The sequence below is a fragment of the Myotis lucifugus genome, unplaced genomic scaffold, assembly GCF_000147115.1.
Source record: "Myotis lucifugus unplaced genomic scaffold, Myoluc2.0 scaffold_485, whole genome shotgun sequence".
In the NCBI taxonomy this organism is placed as follows: Eukaryota; Metazoa; Chordata; class Mammalia; order Chiroptera; family Vespertilionidae; genus Myotis; species Myotis lucifugus.
The window spans coordinates 498844-500235 of record NW_005871533.1 but is presented as its reverse complement, the minus strand read 5'-3'; the positions used below and the strand labels follow the sequence as shown (position 1 = coordinate 500235).

Below are 1392 nucleotides of genomic sequence, written 5' to 3'. Positions count from 1 at the left end.
GAGGCCTCAGCACATCCTGCCAGAGCCTCCATTCCCTGAGTGGGCACCTTCTCTCTCCCCCAGACCAAGCCTCCCTCCCTTTCCCTCCCCTTCCCTCCCCTCTCCTCCTCTACCCTCCCCCCTCTGCCCTCCCCTCCCCCCCATCTTGTTCTCAAACCACAAGGCTCCCGGCTCCGCAGCCCCCACTGTGGGCCGAGGGCCATTGGTTGAACGGCCGAGCGGGTATCTGGGCCAGACGCCCCCTGAGAAGCCCTGTGTGCGGGTGTGTCAGGAAGGGGTGCCCTCACCAAGAGGGGTGCCGCAGGGGCGGGCGGGACTCACCCATGTCCCCGGGGACGCTGACGCTCAGCAGGGCTGCCAGCAGCAGCCTGGTCCATGGGCTGGGCCGCGGCCCCGCCATCCTCTTCCTCCTGCGCGACAGCAGCAGTTCAGGCGGCGCCCACGCAGCGCCCGGGGTCCCCAGCACAGGCCAGGCCTCCCATTCAGGGGGGAACCGGGGCCCCACCCTCTTGCCTTTGGGGGCTCTGGGCTCTGAGCTTACTCTGGTGCCAGGTCCCTGCGCTGGGCCCTCGAGGGCAGGGCTGCTTCTCACTTTGCCTTTCAGACCCCAGTGGGCCTGGGTCAGGCTGGGCAGGGACAGGGTCCCCCAACAGGGGCCACCTCTGGAGGGCCTGGCTCTTCCCTCTTGCCCCTCTCCGCCCTGGCCCCCTTCCCTCTGTGGGGGTGGGGCAGCCAGGAGGAGAGGGGTCCCTCCTGATATCTGGGGCCTCGGAGAGGAGGAGGGGCTCCCTGCCCTCAGCTGGGCTCCGTAAGGGCTGCCCCCTCACGGGTGGGGTCCCCTGCCCCACGCCCACCTCGGCCTGCCCCGCAGTTGAGTTGGCGAGGCCTCTGAGTAGTTCACCCTTTGACAAGTTCACCTGGTGGTAGAGCGCACCCCCCCTTCCCCCCAATAAACACACACACACTGTGCCAGCCACCCAGGAGCCTCGTCTGCCTTGGTTCAGTATTAAACCTCTCAACGCATCAGCGGCGCCCCGGGCAGGCACAGTCCGCTGCCTCGGGAAGGGAAAGGGCTGCCCAGAGCCCAGGCCTGCAGAGCTGGGCGGACCTAGCCTGGCCTCATGGCCTCATCCCCGGCGGGTCGCTCAGTCGGTTAGACTTAGAGCCTCGTCCTATACACCAAGGTTGTGGGTTAGAATTCCCGGTCAGGGCACATACAAGAAGCAACCAATGAATGCATCAGTAAGTGGAACAACAAATCAATCTCTTGAGCTCTCTCCCTTCCTTCCTCTTTCTCTAAAATCATAAAAAAAATTGACCACTGGCCCCACTCCTCGGGTCCTTTTCTTGTCCTTGCCTCGTGGGCAGGGACGGCTCTGGAGGGCTGAGGCG

At 65.2% G+C, this 1392-nt stretch overlaps 1 protein-coding gene across 1 annotated transcript in view; it reads right to left on the bottom strand.

Moving 5' to 3' along the window:
* ITGB4 (integrin subunit beta 4) overlaps nucleotides 1-428 on the bottom strand; it is a 23359-nt gene extending 22931 nt beyond the window's left edge. Inside the window, 2 exon segments of the mRNA XM_023744769.1 lie at nucleotides 158-185; nucleotides 288-428. Of these exon segments, the coding sequence (XP_023600537.1) occupies nucleotides 158-185; nucleotides 288-400 (141 nt within the window). The 5' untranslated portion in view covers nucleotides 401-428.
* Nucleotides 429-1392: the final 964 nt, after the last annotated feature.